We start from the raw sequence: 22,793 nt of genomic DNA on the forward strand, positions 1-22,793 counted from the left end.
CATGACTGAAATAAATTATTCTGTAGTAAAATTTACCTTCAATTATTCTAGTTATTGGAGGAGAGCTAAGTGACACAGTAGATTAGCTCTGGAGTCAGCAAGATTCAACTTCCTGAGTTCTATGTCGGGTCTCAGACATTTCCTCAGACATTTCTGTGATGCTGGGCAACTTTGCCTTAGTTTCCTCATCTGTAAAATGAACTGAAGAAGAAAATGGAAAACCACTTCAGCATTTTTGCCAAGAAACTCCAAATAAGGTCATAGAGAGTCATACCTTACTTAAAAACAACTGAATAACAAATTGGAAGGGAACTGTGCCACAAATAACTGAAATAACTAGATAAAATCATTTTTAAAATTTGAATATATATCACAAGTACAATATGACAATAATGATAATCTCTTATAATATTATAATCTATGAAGGCCGAGTGGTATAACTAGAGAACTTAAAAGTCAGGAAGATCTAGTTCAAATTCTGCTTGGATACCCATAGTAAATGTGCTCTATCTCTATCCCTCTATCAGACTTCATAAGCAGAGCATTTTCATATGTACAGTTTCATTGTATCCTCTCGATAGTCCCATGAGATAGGCAGGGCAGGGTTTATTATACCCATTTGAAAGATGAGGCATCTAGGACAAGAGTGTTAAATGACTTACCCACAGTCACCCTGTTAGTATATGTAAGAGGCAAGCTGCGAGCCCAAGTCTCTTTTGACTTCAAATGGAGTCAACACCTGTTGCCAGGTTTCATAGAAAAGAAGTAGCCCCCAGGCTTAGAGCAAAGGAAGAAGGAAGCTGAGAGTTCATCCAGTGCTGCCCTCATGTGAAAAGAAAATATTCAGAGAAAAAGCTCAGAGATTTACTAAGTCTAGAGTACTTTGAAAGCTTTGAAGTGCCACATAAGTGTCGGATGGCATGATTATTTAAAAGGGGCCCTGCAAAGCATAATGTGCTACCGTGATAGCTTTGTCTCTGTGTGACCTGGGCAGGTTCCCATACTCTGGGAACCTCAGTTTCCTCATCTATGAAGTGGAGGATTTAGACAAATTGAGCCCTGAGGTTTCTTCCACTTCTAAACCTATGACATATCAAGAAATCCAGAGAAGGGAAGGGTTAACTCAACATTAAGGTCAAGGTGAGCTAGTAAGTAGATTGCAACCCAGCAGCCTCGTATCCAATGCTCTGCTTCCAGCCCTGGGAAGATGCACCTTTAAGTTGGAGCTGGGTTAGAGAAGGACTTGGAGGAAACCTTCCACTTCCTGATCCATATGAATTGGGCTGCAGGCCTTCTGGATAGGTCCAGAAAGGTTATGGAAGTAAGAATTTAGAGAAGGAAGACTTAAAGAATGGCTTCCCTCCTCCTCCATCATCTTTTCCCTTCACATTCCTTCAGATTCTGTGGCTGTGTTTGCCAAGGAGCAGCAGACTCAGAGCAAGGTGGAGGCCGTGGCCGGCAGCAGCGCCACCCTGAGCTGCGAGCTGGCCCAGGCCCAGACGGAGGTGACCTGGTACAAGGATGGGAAGAAGCTGAGCCCCAGCCAGAAGGTGCACGTGGAGGCCAAGGGCCGGAGCCGGCAGCTGGTGGTGCAGCAGGCGGGGAAGGAGGATTCTGGGGAGTACACCTGTGAGGCCGGGGGCCAGAAGGTCACCTTCCGTCTGGACATCCAAGGTGGGTTCCAGAATTGCTCGTTGTGGGACCTTGGGACTGATGAACTTGGAGATGAACGGCCTGTATCCCGAAGGACACTGTGACTGAGCAGTGGGGGCATTTGTATCTATCATCCTTGTCCTTGACAAGGGGACCCAGAGACCCTGGCATCTCCTGGGAAACGAGGCCTGTGAGCCCCAGCTCCTGGGAGGAAGCATCTAGAATGCTTATGGTAACAAACACATCCCTACATTTTTAACATTTATTTTTAAATCTGCCAGAGGAATTTCCTGTATAAGCCCATGGGCCCCAATTCTGTTATTTGGAAAACTTGGTCATTTTAGCGGTGATGCTCCATTAACCCTCTTCTGCCGGGGAGGAGGTTCCCCACTCTCTTCCCGTGGCTCTCAGAATGAGCTTACAGAAGGGAGTTTCTGGCTCCCTAGTTCTGGGTCAAGGTGGGAGAGTCTGTTTGTTCATCTATCTCCATGCTAATTGTTACAAATTGCCCGAGACCGAACACGCAGGCCTCCTCCTGGCTGCGGATCCCGGAGACGTCATTCCAATAGCCTCATTTTTAAATGGGGAGGATGGGGGCGCCGCCGGGAGTGCCCCGGCCTCCCACCCCTGGCACTGGCGGCCCCGACTCCTCAGCACCAGGGACACTGCCGCAGTCCTTCCCGAATCCCGACTAATCCCGTAGTGTCGGAGCCAGGGTGGGCTCTGGAGGTGGGCCGGGCCGGGTCAGACCCCCGGTTCTAGTTCTGGGGGACGTGGCGAGCACGGCCACGGCCGAGGGCTGGCTTCGGCGTCCCCTTTAGGGCCCATGGCCGGGGAGTCCTGGACGTCAGCCCGGCCCTCGGTGGGGGAGGGAGGGCGCCTCTCATCCGGCCTGTGGCCCCGTCTCCCCCCCCCCCCCAGAACCTGAAGCCCAGGCCCCGGAGAAGTCCGTGAAGAGGGCACCGCTGCTGGTGCGGGAGCACGAGGACATCGTTCTGTCCGCCACGGTCCGGGCCGGGGCCGCGGTCACGTGGCTGAAGGACGGGCAGGAGATCCGGCGCAGCAAGCGCTGTGTGCTGTCCAGCGAGGGAGCCTGCCACACCCTCACCGTGTGCGGGGCCCAGACGCAGGACAGCGCCGTCTACACCTGCAGGGCCGACCGGGAGAAGCAAGACTTCGTGGTGCAGGTGGAAGGTGAGGCGGGCCGCCTTCTGGGCCCTCCCTGCAGGGGAGCCGGCTGGGAGGTGGGGGCCCCGGGGAGCCGGCTGGGAGGCGGGGCCGTGGGGGTCCGGCTGGGAGGGTCTGACTGGGAGGCGGGGCCGTGGGGGTCCGGCTGGGAGGGTCTGACTGGGAGGTGGGGCCTGGGGGGTCCGGCTGGAAGGGTCTGGCTGGGAGATGGGGCCCGGGAGTCCGGCTGGGAGGTGGGGGCCGTGGGGGTCCGGCTGGGAGGGTCTGACTGGGAGGTGGGCGGGCCCCCGAAGTCCGGTTGGAAGGGTCTGGCTGGGAGATGGGGCCCCGGGGTCCGGCTGGGAGGTGGTCCCTGTGGGGGTCCGGCTGGGAGGCGGGGCCGTGGGGGTCCGGCTGGGAGGGTCTGGCTGGGAGATGGGGCCTGGGGGGTCCGGCTGGGAGGATCCCGCTGGGAGGTGGGGGCCCCGGGATCCGGCTGGGAGGTGGGGTCCCTGGGGGTCTGGCTGGGAGGTGGGGGCCCTGTGGGGGTCCGGCTGGGAGGTGGGGGCCCCGTGGGTCCGGCTGGGAGGTGGGGTCCCTGTGGGAGTCCGGCTGGGAGGTGGGGTCCCTGTGGGGGTCCGGCTGGGAAGTGGGCGGGCCCCGGAGGTCCAGCTGGGAGGTGGGGTCCCTGTGGGGATCCGGCTGGGAGGCGGGGCCGTGGGGGTCCGGCTGGGAGGGTCTGGCTGGGAGATGGGGCGGGGGAGGGGGGGTCCGGCTGGAAGGGTCTGGCTGGGAGATGGGGCCCGGGAGTCCGGCTGGGAGGTGGGGGCCGTGGGGGTCCGGCTGGGAGGGTCTGGCTGGGAGATGGGGCCCGGGAGTCCGGCTGGGAGAGTCTGACTGGGAGGTGGGCGGGCCCCCGAAGTCCGGTTGGAAGGGTCTGGCTGGGAGATGGGGCCCCGGGGTCCGGCTGGGAGGCGGGGGCCGTAGGGGTCTGGCTGGGAGGCAGGGGCCGTGGGGGTCCGCCTGGGAGGGTCTGACTGGGAGATGGGGTCCCGGGGTCCGGCTGGGAGGGTCTGACTGGGAGGTGGGCGGGCCCCTGAGGTCCAGCTGGGAGGTGGAGCCCCCTGGGGGTCTGGCCCGCCGCTCATGCCCACTCTCCACCTTCGCCAGAGGTCCCGGTGAAGTTCGCCCGGCCCCTGGAGCCGGTGAGTGCCGTCGTGGGGCAGACGGTGGTTCTGTCCTGCGAGCTGAGCCACGCGCTGGGAGAGGTGGTGTGGCGCCGCGGCGGCACCGAGGTCCGGCCTGGCAAGCGGTTCCAGATGGGGGCCGAGGGGCCGCGGCGCAGCCTGACCATCGCGGGCCTGAGGGCGGAGGACGAGGGCGAGTACTGCTGTGAGAGTCGCAACGACAGGACCAGCGCCCAGCTCACCGCCCAAGGTAGGGGCTCTGCGTGCGGGACCGTGTTCTCTAGTGAATGTGCATCCGCAAGGCTCCTTAGGGGGCCGCTCGGTGGCGCAGTGGAGAGAGCCCCAGCCTGTGAAGTCAGGAGGTCCCGAGTTCAAATCTGTCCTCAGACACTTAACACTTCCCGGCTGTGTGACCCTGGGCAAGTCACTTAATAATGATTACATTTAAAAAAAATAAAAAAAAAAAGAGAAATGGAGGTCAAAGGTCACCAGCCCCAGGGAGTCTTGTAGCTTGAGTATTGAAATGTGGGGAGAGCTGCTGCCGGGAATGATGAGAACTGAAAGGAGTTCACTCACCACAAGCAGGGGGGGCTAGGTTAAGGTAAGTCACTCCCTTCAGGTCGCATTACTCCTTGGCAGTAGTACAAGGGCCCTGCATTTTACCCCCCAGGGTTTCAACGTCCTTCTGGGAGGTTCTCAAGGCTTTGGGCTGCCTTCCCCAGGTGTAGCCCCCGGGGCCACGCTCTTCACAGAAATGATGAGTGAGAAAATGTGCGGTGGGTGAAAGGATAACCCAGCTAGTAGGTGTCTCAGCTGGGCAACATTGCGGTGTCCTTCCCCGAACCACAGAAAGAAGTGACCAGGACCGGGGACAGTTTCTGGGCAGGAGCGTGGAGCACCTAGACTTCATAGCATCCAGCTTTCTCATTTTATGTGTGGGACAGACAAGGCCCTCAAAGGTTAATGAATTTGCCCACGATCCCTTCGCTGGTAAATAGTGGAACGAGTTCTCACAGTCTGTTTCCGTATTAAGACATTTATTTGGACAGGAGGAAGAGCAGCTAGATTTCCCTATACAGAGGGAAGTCACTAATGCCCAACTGATTAGTTTGGGAAGACCCACCGAAGCAGTAGTATAAAGGGCTGAAATGCTGGAGTCAATGTACTGAGGTGGGACAACTGAGCACTTGAGGCTAATTCCTGATTGGACGATACTCTATAGGAATATGCTTGGGAAATGGCCCTTGCCATTATCCTGTGCTGGCCCTGTGGTTTGGTGTATACAGAGAATTGTGGGAGGGACTAGGAGGTGCAGGGAGACAGCCAGACTCACTCTGAGAGGGAGACCACAAGGTGAGGTCGCAGAGATCTTGTATCCATCCCCTTCACTTCTACTGCTAAAGACTAAGAACAAAGACTTTTGCTTATCCTGACTCCGGCTGATTCTGGGGTGTCCAGGGTAACACAGTCATCACACAGTAGCGTGCTGGAAATTGATTAAAGGGCCAGAGAAGACATTCCTCTCCCTGTCCTCTGCCCTTGTTCCCACTGCCTTTGCCCTGGGCTCTCCATCCCCTCACGGAAGGTTTGCTATCTCCCTAGTCCCCCGAGTGGTCAAGTTCACATCGGGCCTGATCAACGCCGTCTCTGAGGAGGGCCAGGAGGCGACCTTCCAGTGTGTGGTTGCCCCCAGCAATGCTGTGGTGGTCTGGAGTCGGGACGGCGTGAAGCTGGAGCCTAGTGCCAAATATGTCATCTCTCAGAGCGACGCTAGCCACAGCCTCGTCATTACTGCCCTGACCCTCGAGGATGGCGGCCAGATCACGGCCGAGGCCGAAGGGGTCACCACAACGGCCAGTCTCAGAGTCCGAGGTGAGTGCCCGGGGGTGGCTTGGTCTGGATGCCACCAAGTCCCTGGGGGGTGGCTGCTGCCTCTTACCCATGACCACTCACTTTGTAGGCTGGTTGAGAAGCTAAGTCAAGCTGCCTGCCATCAAGTCGCTCTTCCTTCCCAGTTTGTCAGTCTAACATAGTCAAATCAGATTAAGGTTGGACGTAGGGACCTAGACAGGGTGTAGGGAGAGAGAGATTTATTTAGACCAGACTTTTAATGTATTTAATTCACCAAGTTAAGCTAATATTTAATAAGCATATTCTGTGTGCCAAGTTTGGGGCTTAATTCTGAGCATACAAATTAAAAAAGGGACATAGTTCCTGCCCATTCAGGAGTTCACACATATGTACAAAATTATCTACACAGAAAATACAAGGTATATTTTGGAGATAAGGAAGGTAGTAGTAGGTGGAGGAAATCCAGACAGACTTCATGGAGGAGATGGTTCTCCAGCTGAGTTCAGTTCTCTTTTGGTATTCCTTCATGGCATGGAGGGCAACCTGAGCCTTTGAAGAATTAGTGGATTGTAAACTCTAGCAAAGTTTTCTACTAATCTGGCAATTTGGCAAAGTAGAGTATAAGTTTGCTTCTGGACTTAAGGTAGGAAGAAAATGAATGGAAAGGTTTTATTAAGCATTCATTGTGGACCAACATTGTGGATGTAAGTATAAAAAGAAACACAGTCCCTGTCCTCAGGAGCTTATATTCTATCTGAAGAGACAGCACCAATAACAAAATGACTGCCAGGAAAGGAAGTTTGGGAAGTCACATGGTGAGCAGAGCTTAGGGGAGTTCGTGAATACATTCTTTCCATTAGCAATGACAATATAAATTTCATTGATTCTTAGAGCTAGAAGCAGAAAACAGAATGGGGAGATAGGAAAACAACTGGAATGTGAAACATGGCTGGGGTTTTGGTGGCCACGAGGATTTATACTAATTCATTAACTAATCAGAATAACTTGACCCAAGGGTGGGAGGTCCCATGTGTAATTAAGTCCCTCCAGGCCTGGTATGTTGAGTCACTGTTGGATAGAAGGGCAGAAGATGACTTGGGTGGATGACTGCATGGGAGTAATAGCAGGACTGGAATGGTTAAATATAGCGGGGACCTTATATCATAGATACAAATAGTACAAAAAGTACAAAATAATTAAAAAAGATACAAATGTGACTGTGCAGGAGTTCCAGATTGTCCTCCTCCTGAGGTACATTTGGAATACATGATCAACCAGGAGCTGCCTAGGTGTGCTTCACTCTGACCTTGGTCTGGGCAAAGTATGTTGAGCATAGGGGTGACCTCATCAGAGCTTCACACTGGGTAAATTAACTTGTCAGTATTTGCAGAGAAGGAGGGAGGGATTAAGCATATATTAAACATTTACAGTATGTTACACACTGTGCGAAGCAATTACAAATACAATCTCATTGGCAGAATGGAGGGAAGGAGCCCAGATACAGAGAGATCAGTTATGAGAAGTAGTGTAGTAATATAGCTGTAATGGGGGAGAACCTGAACAAGGATGGTATTGTACATGTCAAAACAGAGATACTTAGGAGCATCCCCTGTCTTCAGAAGGAGTACAGGAGTGTAATAGGGGTGTCTTTAACTAGAAAATGAATTCTGAGTTTCAAGTTTCTTTGTCTGTTAAACTGAAATAATTGGACTAAATGATTCCAAAAGTTAGTCCTAATTTCAAATCGTTCCTCCTCCTATAAGTCCAGTCCCCTTGGTATCAGGCAGATGCTTGAGATGACCCCCTTGGGCACTGCTCACTTGACACTTTTGGCTTCCCTCATCCCCCTAGAGGCCCCAGTTTTGTTCAAGAGGAAGCTGGAACCCCTGACCGTGGAAGAGAAAGGCTCAGTGATATTGGAAGTGGAGCTGACCAAGCCTTGTTCTTCTGTGAGGTGGACTCGGAACACTGCAGCCTTGGTGCCTGGGGAAAATGTGGAGATCCGGGCAGAAGGCACACACCATAGCCTACTTCTTAAGAACGTTAGCTTCTCTGACCGTGGATTTTTCGGCTGCGAGACGCCTGATGACAAGACCCAGGCTAAGCTCAATGTGGAGAGTAAGTGAGACTAGCTTGGGAGAAGGAGGCTACAAAACAGGCTACAATTTCTTTGCCTAGGTGATAGTGGACTCTGTCTCCCTTCTTCTCTCCTTTCTTCCCTTTTTCCACATAAGATATCATACCCTTATCTACAGATGGTCTTAAAAGCATTTTTTCCTTTTTCTTTTGCACCTCTGAACCCTCCCAAGATACCTTGAAGTTGACTGGCTAGATTTCTTAAGAACCAGGCCTTAAACCAAAACCAATCTGATTCTCACCGGCTGCCAATAGGTCCTAGTCTAAACCCCATTGGTCACAGCAAACTGGGGAGGCCCTGACTGACTCGGAATGTAAATAGCAGTCATTTCTGCTCTGGCCAGAAACTCTAGGGGTCTTTCCTTCCCAGATTTATTTATTTAGATTATTTTCTTTAGACTAGGTGAAAGAAGAGCTTCTTTGCCTCAATTGCTACCTAGCCTTAATTACTGAATGGGTGCAGCCTCAGTCAAACTGAAACCTGTTAAAGACCTGAACTCAAAAAGACCAAGGTCTCCCACCACGTTCAGAGTCATTTCCAGTCATCTTGATCTATATCTTGCCACTGGACCTAAATGGCTATGGAGAGGAAAGTGAGGCAGGTGCCCTCACAAAGCCTTCCCTCACTGAAATCCAACTCACTTGCATGTCATGACATCACTTCCCTGATGTCCTGGTCCTCTTCAAGAACAAAGGACAAACAGGAGGCCATGATGCTTATTTCTCTGGATAATGAGGCAATTGTCACGGCCCTAGAGGAAAAGAGCATCTTGTGGGGAAAAGGTCCAGACAAAAACCAGAACAAGTCAGACTTCAGTTTGGCTCCATAACCAAGGAAGACAGGGAAGAAATTTCTAGCAGTGGTCCAAATCAAGGGTGTTGGAGCAATCAGGAAGAATACATCTTGAAAGTATTGGCAGGATGAGATGATTTATGAAATTTCTGTGAGCATTCTAGTCATATACTTTCTTCCATATAATGTTTCCAGAATCCCTCTTCACTTTTTCCACTCAAGGGAAAAAATGTAGAATTTTTCCCATAAAAAGACAGGTCTTTCAATTGTTTCCATCCTGAAAACACCACATTTCCCTGACTTTGTTCTCTGAAATCCAGCACACACGCTCAAGAGAAACAAAACATGTGTAATCAATCCTTTTTTAGTAAATCCCATCACTTCATGATACCACACTATAGGAGAGCTATTTCTTATTGTTCATTTGGCGTGGTTTTGGTTAGGACCCATAATTTCATTGGAATGGGGGAACTCCCTATATGGAAGTTTTCCTTATTGAAGGAGACCAGCAACTTATCTGTAACTTAAAGTCTTGTGGAGTTGTCCAGGGGCTCAAGGATGAAGTGAAGCAGACAACAGCTAATATGTGTCAGGGGTAGGACTTGAACCTGATGTGTTCCATATGCTGCCTCCATAGAAGTTTAACTCAGTTTTAAATCATTCTGTGTTGTGGCTGTTGCACCAAAGAATGCTGTCTAAGCACCGCCCTTCAGCAATCTAGACTTTATTCTAGATGTCAGCTTCCCCATGAAAACACTAGATGTCCTCCAAATCACAGAATCTCAAAGTGGGAAGGGATTAGCTTCCATCTTGTCCAAATCATATGTGCTACTTCCAGCAAATGGCCATCTAAACCTTTGCCCAAAGGAGGAACTCATTATCTCCTAAGGCTTTTCACATACTTCAAATTGTTAGGAAATCTTTCTTAACCAATTGAAATTGTTTATTATATTATACTTACAAATTTAAGTTAATATAATTATATTTATCATATAGATACTATTAATCATGAATTAAATCAAGTTACCTGTAACTTCCCCCTATTATGTTTAGAATCTTCTGATTTAGTCACTTTTGATGAGAACTCTCTCTCTATGCTAGCTTCTTTTTTTTAAAAATCCCTTTACATCCCCCCATTATTTTCCAAATTGACAAGCTCTCCATCTCCAAACTGGTTATAATTTCTTCCATTCAAGCTTTTGAAATGTGCATCTGTATGTTCAAGAAGTTCCCATTGGTTTCCAAGGACAGATAAGTCCTACCCAGTTTATTTGAAAATTCAAAAGAATAATTTTCTTCTCAGGGAATTAATTCTCCTTGTGATTCTAGCTCTACCTTTATTCTTCCTCTCTCTTCCTTTCTTATATAGTGCGTCAGATCCGGCTAGTACAAGGCTTACAAGCCATAGAGGTGCGGGAGCAGGGAACAGTGACCTTGGAGGTGGAACTCTCACACAGTGATGTGGAAGGCAACTGGACCCGAGATGGCCTGAAACTCAAGTCCCAGGATAACTGCTCTATCACAGCCCAGAGTGTGATCCACAAATTGACCTTATCTAACCTGAGTATAGAAGATGCTGGACTCATAGCCTTCAAGGCAGAGGGTGTCCACACAGCTGCAAGACTGACTGTCATTGGTATGGCCATCAATGATCTTGGTCTTGGAGGAGGGATGGCAGTGAAGGGGGGTTGTCCATACATCCAGGCCACTTACAGTTATTGGTAGGAGGGAATGGAAGAATGTTTCCACACATCTGAGCAGCCCATAGCCATATTTTCATAGCCTGAGGAAAGGTGTCCCCATATTTATTTTTCTGGTAGTCAAGAGAAATTTTAGGTGATTTATTTTCAATTTATGGATTTAAAAAACTAGGACAAGAATAGTTTATGTGACTTTTCTAAAGAAGTTAGGCTGAGTTGGGGGAACCGGCTCTTAATTATAGGAATAGGGACAAATACCATGCCCCTTTATTTCTTTGGGGATAGAATAGGGGAAAATATCTTGACCTTTTGTTTTTCCAGATTAACTTTATTATTATTTTTCCTAGCTCTGTAATTTCTTGGCAGTTTGATTGGTACAGCACTGAGTAAATAGTCTAATAATTTAGGTAGAATTGTCATTTTTATTATATTAGCTCGGCCTACCCATGAGCACTTGGTATTCTTCCAGTTATTTAGATCTGACTTTATTTGTGTGGAAAATGTTTTGTAATTCCTACCTTATCTCTCAGAGCTTCCTGTGAAGTTCAGCCACCCCTTGCAGAACGTTGTGGCTACCGAGAAGGAGAAGGTCACTTTGGAGTGTGAATTATCCCGGGCCAGCCATGATGTTAAGTGGTTGAAGGTATCCTATGATCCCTGGACATGATTCTTCCAAAACTCCCCCTAAATCCCTAGCACTAATCATCTACATTGCTCTCTCCCATTGGTCAAGGCCACCTTTCCAGCTCTTCCTGGCCCTGAATCTCAGTCACCTTAATCACTTTTTTAGTTGCTTCAATTCTCTTTTAAAGGTCTTTTCATTTATATTGTAGAAGTATATATGTATATATATATATATGTATAAATGATATATCTATGATATATCATTTAATTCTCACAACAGTCCTTTGAGGTAGGGGCTATTATTGTACCCAGTTTGCAGTGGAGGAAACTAAGGCAAGTGACTTGCATGCAACTAGTAAGTATCCAAGGTCATGCAAGTGGTAAGTGAGTGTCCAAGATTGGATTTGAATTTAAGTCTTCCTGACTCCAAGCCCAGTGTTCTATTTCAGGAGTGCTTAAACTTTCTCCACTCATGATCCCTTTTTGCCCAATAATTTTTTATATGACTCTGGGTACATAGGTATATAAAATAGTTATATAAATCAAACATTTACTGACAATAAATCATAATTTTGTAACCCCCACTTAAAGTTACACAATCCCATATGAGGTCCAATCTATAGTGAGAAGCTTTGCTCTATTCCCTACATCAGCTACCTCTATTATTATTGTTATTGTTATTATTGTACTACATACTAGGTGGCAAGGAAATATGGGGTGGTGAACAGAGGGCTGGGCTTGGAGTGATCCTGTTCTGTTTGTGCCAAAGGGAAGAACTAGGAGAAATGGGAAGCAGTTAGTTAATATGTAAGTTTCTTCAGTAGAATGTAAGCTCCTTGAGGAGAAGGCCCATTTTAGTTTTGTCTGTGTATTCCTAGTGTCTGGCACAGAGTAGCCACCTTACAAATGTTTATGAGTTGACACTGGCATTTCAAAGAAGCAAATTTGGTATAAGGATAATAAACTTTCTAACAATTAAAGAGTTGGCCAACATTTGATTCAACTCATTAAGCATTTTTTATTAAAATTTATTAAATTTTTTATTATTTCATTAAACATTTATCAAGTGCACACATTATCTAATGCTCTGGGGATACAAAGACAAGACTTTTGAAACAGAGCCTGTCCTCAGAGAGTTTCCTTTTTACTACAATGGGATGATCCTGGAGGTAGGGAATTCCCTCCTACTGGATGGCTTTATGTCAAGTCTAGTTGACCATTCATTGTAGAGGACCCGTAATTATGTAGGGATTGGTCTGATGGGCCCTGAATTCTCTGCTAACTCTGGGATTATCTGAGTCTGTGAGAAAAGCCGACTGAAGGCCAGCCCTGAGCCCAAGAGGAAGATGTGATGCTGAAGATAATGGTGGTTGGGGAAAGCTATGTCAAGGAAGGAAGGCTTAACCTTCAGGAAGGTGGGAAACGGCCCAAAGGAGGAAGCGCCATTGGTGGGGTTGAAGCAGGGGACCCGAGTGTTCTGGCAGGTTATGCCTCATGCCTCCTTGGTCTAATGTTGATATGCCTCTCTCCAGGATGGAGTGGTACTTCGAGCAGGGAAGGCACTGGGAATTGTTTCCCAGGGGACCAAGAGGAGCCTTGTCATCCACAAGTGTGAGTTTGGAGACCAGGGTACCTATGTATGTGATGCTGGCGATGCTAAAACTTCAGCCACACTTCAGGTGCAAGGTAAGGCTCTAGATAGGGGACTGTGAGCAAACAGTCAGTTTCTTCATCTTCAAAAATAACTGCCTGAGAACAGTGGCTCTGGGTCAGGAGGACCTCAGACACTGAACACTTATTAGCTATGTGACCCTAGGCGAGTCACTTAACTCCCCAAAATACAGGTGGCAGAATTTATACAAATCATCCTCCTAGGCTTGTTGTGATGAAATGCTGAAGAAATATAAGTTGCTTTATTAATAATAATTACTAAAACAATAATACCAGATGGTAGAATCATACATATTTGCTTATGGAAACCGAGACAGTTTATGATAGCAATATCATAATAGATCACTGCTATGAGAAATTTAAAAGGATATCTTTTTTTTCTACTTAGTAGTATTTTATTTTTTTCAATTACATATAAAGATAGTTTTCAACATTTACTTTTATAAGATTTTGATTTCCATTTTTTTTCTTCCTCTCTCCTTTCTCTTCCCCCTCTCCAAGACAATAAGTAATCTGATATAGGTTATATATGTACAATTGTATTAATCATATTGCCACATTAGTCATGTTGTGAAAGAAGGATCAGAACAAAAGGGAAAAAGAGAAAAAAACACACAAAAGTAAAAATCATATGCTTTAATCTGCATTCAGACTCCATAGTCCTTTTTCTGGTTATAAATGGCATCGAGTCTTAATAAGAAGAACCCCAGACTTACTAATTAATGCAGATTATGCAAGGAAATGGTAGAAGTTATCTGTTCACATAGGCACTGCATATTGCAAAAATGTAGCATTTATGGAATACCTAGAAAGTTACAATCAGGTGGCTAGCATTATACATGGAAGATTGCTCTCCTTTATAAATTAACAGACAAGGAATCCTCACACTGGAAATATAAATCATGAAAATTCAACAAAGAACTTTTGTTGGAATTACAACATTGTTGCAAAAAAAAAAAATTAAAGAGTAGGTATGAATCAAAACAGCCAAAACCCTGAGGTTTGAGAGGGAACCTTGTCCATCGGGGTGAACAGAAGGCTGTCTAGTCACGCAGAAACAAACCACATCTGAGAAAGGGTTAGGCCAAACCAGGTTCATGGTCACAGGTGTGTTGCTGAATTCTGGACAGTTGGACATGAGGCTTTCCCTCTTTTTCTGGCTCTCTCATCAATAGCAGCTCTTTCTGGCTGGAGCCACAGTAGCACTATCTATGACAGAGAAAGGAGAGAAAGGGAGACCATGTAGTCAAGGAAGAGGATGGAGAGTTGAGTCTAGGTTCAGGGAGGGGGAGAGAAAAGTTGACTTTCAGTTCCTTAACTAAACAATCTAGATGACTTCTAAGGTCCCCTTCAGCTCTGACATTCTGTGTTCTATAATCTCTTTTAGTTCTGATGGTCTGTGTCCTAAGGTCCCTTTCATCTCTAACATTTTATGTTACAAGATCATTTCCAGCTCTGATATTCCATGTTCTAAACGCCCAGCCATTTCTGATATTGTATCCCAAGGCCCCTCTGCCATTTTGGACACCTTGTGTTCTAAGGTCCCTTGCCATTTTTAATACCATATTCAAAAATCCTTGCAGTCTCTGACATTCTTGGTTCCAATGTCCTTTTCCTCTCTGAAATTCAGCATCTATGCATCTTTTGTATTCTTATCCTTATTCCAGCAAGGAATATACAGATCGTGAAGCCCCTGGAGGATGTGGAGGTGATGGAGAAGGAGAGTGCAACCTTCACCTGCCAGATCTCCCATGATGAGGTACAGACCCAATGGTACAAGAATGAAGGCAAGATCCGGCCTGGGGACAACATCAGGATGCGACAGGAAGGTAGGGAAAAGTTGGAGGGATGAAGTCAGTGGGCAGGTATGGAGGATAAGAGATGGGAAGCTAGAGAAGCTAGGAAGGGGACCATTTATCAGCTTGTCCCTCATGAGAGGAGGATGAATTTCTCATATCCTCCAATTCCACATCCATTCTCTTCTGTATGAGGGTTCTTAGAAACAGGGTAAGGATAGAATTGCTCAAAACCATAAAATTCCCATTACACCAAGCTATTGGGCAGTCTGGAAAAGAATGAGGGACTGATTCAGGGAACTGGACCAAGAGAGAGGAACCCTTTATTCTTTTGGAGAATTTGAAGGGACCCTAACCTATCCTGCAGTGCTTTCTGGCACTTACTAATGGGAGATGGGAGCCATTGTAGAATGACGTTCCAGAATGAGGAGGCAGCTGGATCATAGTGGTAAAATCTGTAGAAATAAAAGCAGAAGAGGAATGAAACATGTATGAAGGGCTTACTATGTGCAAAGCAATGTGCTGCGTATGAAGGGAGAAACAAAACTATAACCCTCAAAGAGCTCCCATTCTAAATTGGGGAGATAAGACATATACCCACACACCCACACACGTATCCCCCCATACACGGAAACACACACACATAATCAAAAATAGAACAGGAAATGTGCTGTGAGAGCACTTAGCTGGACAGATCATTTGTAGCAGGTGTAAGTGGAGGTGTGGGAGTATTTGAGAGTGAACAGTGGAAGAGAAGTCATAAAAACCAGAGGAAGAGGAGTTCTAGAAGTTCTAGGTTATGGAGGACTTGGAAGATCAGACTGCTTCATTTAGACTTTATTCAATAGGCCCTGGAGAGCCATTGATGATTTTTGAGTAGAGGGAAAAAAAAAAAGAGCTTCCAATCTTTACCTTTTTATACAAGAAAGATCTTATTTCTGACTTGTGTCAGTGAAGTTTCACTAGTTTTCCTTGTTTTCCAAGAGTCTACTCCAGTGAATGGGTGAGTGGCTGGTTTAGAGAGGAAGGAAAAGCAAATGATCTATTATTTCTACTCCAGACCTACTCTTGGGGAATTTTGAATTATTATAATTGATTGTGGAAGTGAAGGAAAGAAAAAGAGGTAGTGAGTTAGAGTCTGATTGACTCCATGACCCTTTGATTCAATAAAGTTATTGAGCCCCTTCTGCATAGAGAACATTCTTCATTTGCTATTATGACCTTGGCTGGACTCTATAAAACCTTAACATATAAATTTCCTAGAGCCCAAGGGTTCAACACTCTGTAAGTTTGGCTATTATCTCATAAGGACATTATGGCAAAACAAAAACATGTCATTAAATCTGCTTATGAACTGAATTTTCAGCTAAACTCTGAACTCTTTTGGACCAGTATCTGGATCTTAAAACATGCTAGATGCAGCAAACAGGCATTCACTCACAGTCTTTTTTAGAGTACTTTATATGCTGGGGTTTACATCTATGAGCTGAGGCAGCAGGCAATCATCAGGGGGCTAGCCTGGGCTTTAACGTAGTCTTTGTCTCCAGGAACAACCTACACCTTGCTGTACCGGAAAGTTATGGTAGAAGATGCCGCAGAGATTAAATTTGTGGCAGAAAATGCAGAATCCCGAGCCCAGCTGAGAGTAAAAGGTAAGGAGTGGGATCAAGGCAGAGAGCACACCAGTGTTACAGAATATGTGTCCAAACTAAATCTCTGTGAGTCTACATATGGAGAAGTGAAAGAAATCTACTACCATCCTAAAGTAGGGAATATGTGTTAGGAAAATATTCTGGCAGAACAGATATACTTAAGTGAAATTGGACTCAAGAACACCCAGATTCAAATCTTGCCTCTGATACTAAGTATTTTCTGTAGCTAGTTATTAAATTCCTCAACTAGATAACTCTTAAGACTATACATAATTTAAAAATTAAATGAATAATTTTCAGTGAACAAAAATCTCTCTTCCTACGTTCTGCCTATTGAACCCATAAAAAGAAGACAATTAATAATAAATATGCATTATCAAGTAAAACAATGATTATATGTTATAAATGTCACAGTGAAGGGAGTTTTCATGTATAAAATTACGGGTTTTTGATGTATGAATAAATTTTCCAAGGTAATTGCCAGCCACAAGTAGGCTAGTGGGAAGGCCATGGATAAGGAAGAAGATAGAATAAGGATAGATAGAAAAGAAACTAGAAAGAAAAGAATTTTTGCCTTAGTAGTAGGCACTGAAGAGGGAGAAATTAGGAAATGTGAAGTTCTGTGTCCATTGGAAGAATAAGGAAATCGGATGGATTAGTTGAAGAAATAGGAAAGTAAATGGTTTGAATCCAAAGCAGAGAAGCAGAGATCCCTGAATTCTCCTCCTTTCCCTTTCCCTTCCTTAGAGCTGCCAGTGGTGATTGTGCGACCACTGAGGGACAAAATTGCCATGGAGAAGCACCGGGGAGTGCTGGAATGCCAGGTGTCAAGGGCTAGTGCCCAGGTCCGATGGTTTAAGAAGGACGTGGAGCTCCATGCTGGACCCAAGTACGAGATAGTCAGTGATGGTATCTATCGGAAACTCATCATCAATGATGCTCAACCAGAAGATGAGGATATATATACCTGTGATGCTGGTGATGCTAAAACCAGTGCCCATTTCTTTGTGGAAGGTACTAAGGGAAAGAATTGGGCTCAAGTGGTGGGAGGTGGGAGTAGGATGAGCTTACCCTTGGACTCTGGGTCTTTGGATGTTAAACAGGGAGGAGTTCCAAGTAAGGCTTGATAAGTATGAATTTTTTTTTTTTGAGTCTTCTTTTTCTCTCTGTTTCTCCTTCTCTGATGCCTTTACTAACCACTTAGACCTTATTGTCAGTACCTGATATCCACAATTTTGTCTCCTTGCTCCCTTTCCCAACCCCGCCACCAAAATTACCATTTTCTTAGTACAGTTATCTCACCTGTTAAAAATAACCTTCAGGATCTGAAGGTTTATGGCTGCTTATTGTTTAGTATTTATACCATGAAAAAAGTCTAAGGTCAGCAAAACTTTAACCTAAAGGAATGAATCTCTATGGGCGGAATTTCAGGCACAATGGTAGTTTGAGGAAGAGTTTTTTGTGTTGGGAAAAGAGGAATGTCTATATGAGTGGCCATTTATACACAAAGCCAATCTTATTTTTTAATGTTGACTATGGGAAAAGGGAAAACTTGCTTTTCTAGAGAAAGTAAAGTTTGACTCCTCTCCTTCTTCCTTTCCCTTTTCTCTGAAGAACAATCCATTACCATTGTACGGAATCTGAAAGACATGGAAGTGATGGAACCGGCTCCAGCCTGGTTTGAGTGTGAGACCTCCATTCCATCTGTTCGTCCCCCCAAGTGGCTGCTGGGCAAGACAGTGCTGCAGGCTGGGCGAGATGTAACAATTGAACAAATGGAGACGGTCCACCGCCTGACCCTCCACCGTACCTGCTCCACCATGACAGGCCCTGTGCACTTCACCATTGGCAAATCCAAGTCCACAGCTCAGCTCATTGTCTCAGGTAAGTCCCTCACTTCTTTCCGTGTCCCCAGATCAGTTGGTCCATGCTTGAAGATAATCTGTATCTGCCTTGGCTGTCATTCCATTCCATGCTTGCAGAGAGAGGGCTTCTGGGAGTTTATATTCTTCTTTTCTTCTGCTTCCTCCTCAGTAACGGGCTGTGAATGTCAATACACTCTCCTGTTGGGTGTGTTTAGTATAGAAAATCTCCTTTATGCCAGGTGTGGGCATAGATCAATATGCAGCTTCATTCCAACTCAACACTTACATGTTCCCTGCTTCGAGTCTTTCTCTGCTCCAATTGATCATATATCACTCAACTGTCATATTGATTGATCTTCCTAAAACACATATCACCCTCACTTTTAAACAAACTCCCTTTTACCTCCACCATCAAATATAAAATCTTCTGCCTGACATTCAAAAGCCCTTCCTGGCCCCTTTCTACTTATCCGACCTTCTATTGCCTTTTCCTCCCCCATGTCCTTCCACATATTTTGTGACCCAGTAATGGCATTCTTGCCATTCTTCAGATGTAATACTCCATCTCCCAATTCTGAGCATTTCCCTAGATTGTTGAGAGTGTTTATTACAACCGCTTTTTGTAGATTAGGAAAATGAGGCTCATAAAGTGAACTGACCTACCTCAGATTGGTCACATAACTTGTAAGCAGCCAGACTTGAACCCAGACCTTGAACCCAGGTTCCATATAATGATAATGGATTGTTCTTCAGGGAAAAGGGAAGAGAAGAGGGAGGAGAGGAGTTCCCTAGACATCTAAGCACCAGAATGGCTTAGATGGACAGAGATGAATGGATGAATAATTAGGAATAGCACTGACCTCTGAGGTCTTCTTCCTAACTCCCCTCAGACTTTTGTCCCTTTCCTCTTGCTGTAAGACCTGATTCTCTATTTTGAGATTAACACAAGGTGTGTGTGTGGGGGGGAGGAATGGTTAACTCCATGGTGCTAATGAGGCCCAAATCCCAGGCTTAATTTCCCACCTGATTAAGTTAGCTTTGAGCAACAGCAACAGCAGCAAAAACCAACCAAAAAAACCCCAAAACTATTTCCTGATCATGGCCATGATAGTCAGGGACATTATCTTTCTAAGGAATAAGTGTTTCAAAGTAGTTTCTTCAGTGGGAGTGCTTTTACTACTGATACAAATTGTAGCTTCCTATCTCACTGCAAAGTTTTTATGATGTTCCTTAGCCAAAACAATCCCCACCCCACTCCCAATGGCTTTAGAATCAGGGGATCTGGAGAAACTACTGACTCTGAGGCTTACTATGTAAGTCAAATCATTTAACTTCCCTGGATCTCAGGTACCTAAGATGAAATACAAGAAGAATGACCATGTGATGATCTCCAAGAAACCCTTGATCTTTAGGTCTGAGAACCTATTCCCTGTGAACTTGCTGTGACAGCCACTTAGCTAGGTCGATTCTTAGAATGCAAAGACACAGTCCATTACCAGGTCTATCTACAAAGCTTTTGCCTGTTGCCAAGAACTGCTGGAATCTATGTTCCTCTGGCATAGTTTTTCAAGAATGTATAGTTTTTAGCACTAGGTCCCAAGGAGAGTTTGGGAATGACAGTGGAGACATAGAATGTTACATTACAGATGGGGAAATGGAAGATCCGGGAGGTTTGATGAGTTGTCACAGTTATCCAGGTGGATTCTCTCCCCTGTGCCTGAAGGGAGGTGAGTGCCAGGGTCAGTTTCCGAGCCATCTTCGTTGCTATCTGATACGTCTTTAGATATTCCTGTTGTGCTGATCCGGAAGATGGAGGACAAGGCTGGCCGGGAGAAGCAGTCTGTGGTCCTGTCTTGCGATTTCAAGCCCGCTCCTAAGGCAGTGCAGTGGTACAAGGGGGACAGCCCTCTTGAGCCCTCTGACAAATACAAAATGAAGCTGGAGAATCACATGGCAGAGCTGCGGATCTTGAAGCTCACACCTAGCGATGAGGGTCTCTATCGGTGCCAGGCTGGTAACGCTGAGAGCAGTGCCACAGTCACTGTGGAAGGTGCGCATTTGGTGGGGGCAAAGGTACCGGGGGAGGGCAGAATGGGATGGGCAGAGGATAACCTCTTGGCCGCATACCCTGTTCTTCCTGGGGACTTTGGCAGAGAAATTGAACCATCTTGGCCATTTTCCACATCTGCTATCCTGAAATCAAGAGAAGGGTGGCCTTCTGATCTAATAAGCAAGGCTGGCATCCTTGCTTGATTACACACTGTCTGTATATGGGATGCAACAGCCTTTTGGGCACTATTTTTACTCAATACTGAGTAAGTATTTACCAGCATTAGCCAGTTATTTGTCGGGGTTCATGACTGATCATTGCATTAAGCTCAGTGTGGAGTAAGCTTCTCTCCATTCCTGCCATGGGTTGCTGATTTCTTGCATTAAAAAAGTTGTTGTGACTTGAAGAACCCAAGGAATTTTTGTCCAAGTTGTTTTTTCTAATGAGGTTCTGTATGTCCTTGCTCCTTGGGCTACTGGATTCCTAGCTTGCATTTTTTTTTTGTTTAATTTTTATTGATGAATTTTCTGCTCTTTTTTTTTTTTACATCCATGTTATTTTCCAGTGACTCCCCCCTTCCCCACCTCCAATAGAACCTTTTATTGTGACAATTAAGTTTAGTTTAATGCTTTCTCCTTATTTGTAAATGTATACCTCATTCCACATCTAGAGTTCACTACTTCTCTGCCAGGTGGCAAGAGGCATCTGGACTTGATTTTTAGAATGATTTCTGATCACTTTCACTGAAATGGGATATAGAGGCTGGACTATGGTAATCGTTGTATCCTCTGATTATTTTAGTTGACCTTCCTTCTGTCTGATCCCATCCTGATTCCTACCTATTTAGAACTTAGGATAGTTCGATAGTTCTAAATACTATTTGGATAGTTTCCAAATACTAATTTTGTTAAAACTCTGTTATGTCAACCCAGAGATGAAAAAAATGAATTTAGGATCCACTGCTGCTTCTCCCATCTCCAGAGTGAGGAGAGTCCTGGATATAGATCCCCTAAGAGCTTATTCCTTTTATATGAGAAAATGCAGGTGTGTCCTCTCTGTTAAAAGGGCCAGAGGGCAGGAAAAGCTAATATCTCTTTTCTTCCTGCTTTAAACCACTGAGTCTTAAACATTCTGAAGAGACCTGCAGTCCTATATTCTTTTTGCAACCCCTTCCTCTGCCAGAATCTGAATCTGAATGTCAGTCGCTTCTGAGACATTGGTATGTTATTTTAGCTGTAAGCTTAATTAGTCAGATGTACTCTCTCCCACCACTGTTGTTTATCATCAGGTAGCAAAATCCCATCACTCTGAAGCCAGTCTGATGATGTGAACTTAGCCTGACTGATCCTCAGGTGAAAGACATATGGTCACAGAACCACAGAATGGTTGGAACTGAAACCTTAAGGAGTCATTAAATCCCTACTGTGCATTTTATAGAGGAGGCCATTAAATTACAGAATAGTTAAATACCTTTTCTAGTGTTACACAGTCAATCAGTGTCTGAGGCAAGACTCATTTTCTGATTTCAGATATTATTCTTTATCTACTATGCCATCTTCTTTGTCTCTTATCACCAGGCACAAATTTTAAGCCTTTGCCCTGAAAGGCTTCCCTAGAAGCTCATGAGTCTCTCCAAATTGTGATCTCTGCCCCATTCCGTAATTTTTTCTCAACTTATTTGGGTTCTGAGTCTCTTCCATGTGTCTTCTCTAACCCTGAATAGCTCGAGAAGTATCAGTGGTACAGCCTCTTCAGGATGTGGAAGCGACCGAGGAGAGCTCTGCCAGATTCTCATGTGAGCTGTCTCATGAGGATGAGGAGGTGGAATGGCTATTGAATGGAACTCTACTCTATAACGACAGCTTTCATGAAATCTCCCACACGGGAAGCTGCCATACGCTGGTGCTTAAGCGTGTGAGCCTAGCGGATACAGGCACAGTGAGCCTCAAGTCAGCCAAGGTATCACAATCAGCCCAGCTGGTGGTGAAAGGTGAGAATGAACTTGTGGGCAAAGTAGGGGAACTACCTCCTGATGGAGCAATCCTGCAAATCTTTAGAACTTTATCTCCAGTATGGCTCCTGGCATACTTTGAGGGAGGAAAAGGTCCTCATGGGGCAGGGATGGCCAACAACCTTTTCTTTGCTCAGCTCTAGGAAGGTTCCCCTGCAAGGATTTATCTAAGTCCTCATTCTAGAGAACTGGGTTCTCTTCTCAGCCTAGAGGCTCCCTTAGCAGAAGACTGGGTTTTAGAGCCTCTTCAGCCCCTTTAGAAATTTCAAGTTCAGACCCAATCCTATACTCAGTCTGTGTGACCCCAGATTGGAGATAAATCTCACTTTACAGTCCAGAATCTTGGAGTTCCCCTTCCTTGGACTTTCTCAAGCTTCCCAGTAGCACACAAAAGTGAATCAGGCTTGTGAGTTATTTTCAGATTTATCCGACTATAAAACTCTTCTGCATCACAAAATGGTCCAGCCACTTATTCAAGATGTGAAGTCCGCAACTATTGGTACTTGCTGTATGCTCAGTACTTGGGTACACTGTGCTATCAGCAGAAATAGGAAAAGTCTTGATGTAAATCTCAGGAAGCTCACATTGTAAGTGGGGAAACAAGACACATTTAGAACAGTTATAAAGAAAGCCCAAG

At 45.6% G+C, this 22,793-nt stretch overlaps 1 protein-coding gene across 1 annotated transcript in view; it reads left to right on the forward strand.

Annotated features, from left to right (window-relative positions):
* Positions 1-22,793, forward strand: part of OBSCN (obscurin, cytoskeletal calmodulin and titin-interacting RhoGEF) — a 318,398-nt gene that overhangs the window by 78,904 nt on the left and 216,701 nt on the right. Inside the window, 14 exon segments of the mRNA XM_074282618.1 lie at positions 1,399-1,674; positions 2,575-2,847; positions 3,991-4,257; positions 5,610-5,879; positions 7,710-7,976; positions 10,157-10,423; positions 11,018-11,130; positions 12,644-12,797; positions 14,450-14,611; positions 16,126-16,230; positions 16,978-17,244; positions 17,845-18,114; positions 19,879-20,145; positions 21,869-22,135. Coding sequence (XP_074138719.1) covers positions 1,399-1,674; positions 2,575-2,847; positions 3,991-4,257; positions 5,610-5,879; positions 7,710-7,976; positions 10,157-10,423; positions 11,018-11,130; positions 12,644-12,797; positions 14,450-14,611; positions 16,126-16,230; positions 16,978-17,244; positions 17,845-18,114; positions 19,879-20,145; positions 21,869-22,135 — 3,225 coding nt within the window.

This window comes from Sminthopsis crassicaudata, chromosome 1 (assembly GCF_048593235.1).
Source record: "Sminthopsis crassicaudata isolate SCR6 chromosome 1, ASM4859323v1, whole genome shotgun sequence".
Taxonomy (NCBI): domain Eukaryota; kingdom Metazoa; phylum Chordata; class Mammalia; order Dasyuromorphia; family Dasyuridae; genus Sminthopsis; species Sminthopsis crassicaudata.